The sequence below is a fragment of the Argentina silus genome, assembly GCF_951799395.1.
Source record: "Argentina silus genome assembly, chromosome: 18".
NCBI lineage: Eukaryota > Metazoa > Chordata > Actinopteri > Argentiniformes > Argentinidae > Argentina > Argentina silus.
Window position 1 is genome coordinate 3,482,775 of NC_139672.1, and position 2,500 is coordinate 3,485,274.

The following is a 2,500-nucleotide window of genomic DNA, read 5'->3' on the forward strand; positions in this document are numbered from 1 at the left end:
AATAGGAAATGCATCATGAAAAAATTATGCTTTCTTTAAAGAATATGTAGAAAATTCTTACGTTCAGACTTGTGGCTCTTAAAGTAGCCCATCAGTTTGATGTCATCGTCAATGTTGTGGAAGCCTTTAAGTTCCCGCTGATTGTCAATAATCTCTACTGGGTCCTCAAGGACCTGGAGACACAGGGGAGGATATCATGGAGTTGGAAAAGAGACAGAAATTATACAAGAGAGAATAAAAGAGAACAAATATATACTTCAAGAGGATTTTAAATACTAAATGTAGTTTTAAAACACAACATATTGGAATTTAAATTAACTTGAGCCCTTCTCAGTAGTCATATTGGTTTTCAGAGGGTTCCCTGTCCTGTAGATGGAAGAGAAAGAAGCAGGAAACTATTCTCATTATCCTCACGCACATCATAGATGAATTCCACGAGCGTGTCTGCAGCAAGCTCGCCATCGTATTCTATGATCTCATCCTCGGTGAAGATATAGATGCTGTCGACCTCGTCAAGGCCTGCAGAGGAAACACAGGTCTGGCTCAGACATATTCAGACATATGCATGACAGGGGAGGCTGGTGGAGGTAGAAATCGGAGGACGAGCTCATTGTAATGCATGGAATGGAATGAGGAATGGTATCTCCTCATTATATTCCATGCATTAGAATGAGCTCGTCCTCCGATTTCTACCTCCACCAGCCTCCCCTGTCATGCATGCCCTGAAATCCACTAGAGGTCAGGCTTGTAATTGCTCATACGCTGCCTTGTGACTTGCACAGTGACTTAACCAGGGATGCATCTCACTATCGTCTGCAACGGCTGCTTCTCCTTGTCCCCTTCTATTCATCCTCATGAAAAAATCTGACAGATCAAAGCTCATTCCCAGTGGGGTTCATTCCCAGTGGGGAATCAGTTTGAAACCCCAGTGGGAAACCCCATGTTGTGTTTGATACCATTCCTCATACCATTCCTTGCATTACAATGAGCCCGTCCTCCGATTTCTACCTCCACCAGCCTCCACTGGAGTCCACCATATTGCTTTCATCCAGCATATGTTTCCTAATCAGTTTGAAAGGAAGGAAAGGGGGGGGGCGCTCTGTAGCGTAGCACACTAAGGCGCATACCATATCATCGCAAGGTCCCTGGTTCGATTCTGGCCATTGACATATCCTGCATGTCATCCCTCCTCTCTCTCTCTCTCTCTCCCATCCTTCCTGTCAATCTCTACTGTCTCTATCCCAATAAAGCAGAAATGCCCTAAAAATATATTTAAAAAAAAAAGAAAGGAAGGAGAGGTGAACTGAGGTGCACCCAGTAACCTCCTTGAGACACGCCAGATAGCTTCCCCAGTCTTGTGTCCTTAAGCATCTACTAGAGTACTTCGACTTTAATAAATGCATCATGGTGACATTTGATCATAGCCAGTCCCAGAAGGCTGTATAATTCTCTGGACCTTGAATGTCTGTAATTGTGTCTATTTCAGTGTGTATTTACCTAGTTTCTTAGCAACAATGCTGTCCTTCTTCTCATCAACAAGGCCGAATCCGATATCTTCATCGTCAAGGTCTTCAAGGACCTGAGCAGCAAGCTGTGAAACAAAAGACACTGTCACGTGACATGAAAACATGTAGGACCCAACGCCAGCACAGGAATGTCCTCACATATCTCACTCTGGCATACTGTAACTGACAGTTGACTCAGAAAGGGTTTGTGAGTGTGTGTGTGTGTGTGTGTGTGTGTGTGTGTGTGAGTGTGTGTGTGTGTGTGTGTGTGTGTGTGTGTGTGTGTGTGTTGGTGTGAGTGTGAGTGTGAGTGTGAGTGTGTGTGTGTGTGTGTGTGTGTGTGTTGGTGTGAGTGTGTGTGCGTGTGTGTGTGTGTGTGTGTGTGTGTTGGTGTGTGTGTGTGTGTGTGTGTGTGTGTGTGTGTGTGTTGGTGTCTGTGTGTGAGTGTGAGTGTGTATGCGAGTGTGTGTGTATGTGTGTGATGCTGTGCAAGGGATTCAGCGTGTAAGTAAGTTCACCCCTCATTGTGGGTTTGACAGCAAGGACAGTCGTAGTCTGATTTCTAATCACTTGTTAGTATAATCAGTGATGTATGATATAACGAGAACTACTATACTGTACCACATGGACTTTATTTTCTTAACTGCACCCACATTGTTTTTCAAGCACGCCACAGTAAAATGAGATTTTGTTTACTAATTTCACACATATTTGTGAGTACGCTGTAAGCATCGTTATTTTCCTCAGCAGATCCACCACCATAAAAGCCCGGCACTCATAGCGCTGCTCATGCACTTTCTAAATCTGTGTGAAACTTGACCCCTACGACTGACAGCTCCTTCCTCCATTGGCGGGGCCACATCCACTGCCAGCCATCATCTCGAGAGGGCGGGATAACAGTTTTGCAGACTGTGTTGGTGTTATAGGGTGTTTGGATGGCAACAGGTGCAAGTCTGCTTTCATCAACGAGGTGCACTTCATCAACGAGGTGCACA

At 44.8% G+C, this 2,500-nt stretch overlaps 1 protein-coding gene across 1 annotated transcript in view; it reads right to left on the reverse strand.

Moving 5' to 3' along the window:
• casq1a (calsequestrin 1a) overlaps nt 1–2,500 on the reverse strand; it is an 11,063-nt gene that overhangs the window by 3,331 nt on the left and 5,232 nt on the right. Inside the window, exons 2-4 of the mRNA XM_083689983.1 lie at nt 1,498–1,591; nt 419–519; nt 62–173 (exon numbers count right to left, since the gene is read on the reverse strand). Of these exons, the coding sequence (XP_083546109.1) occupies nt 62–173; nt 419–519; nt 1,498–1,591 (307 nt within the window). The remainder of the gene's footprint in view (nt 1–61; nt 174–418; nt 520–1,497; nt 1,592–2,500) is intronic.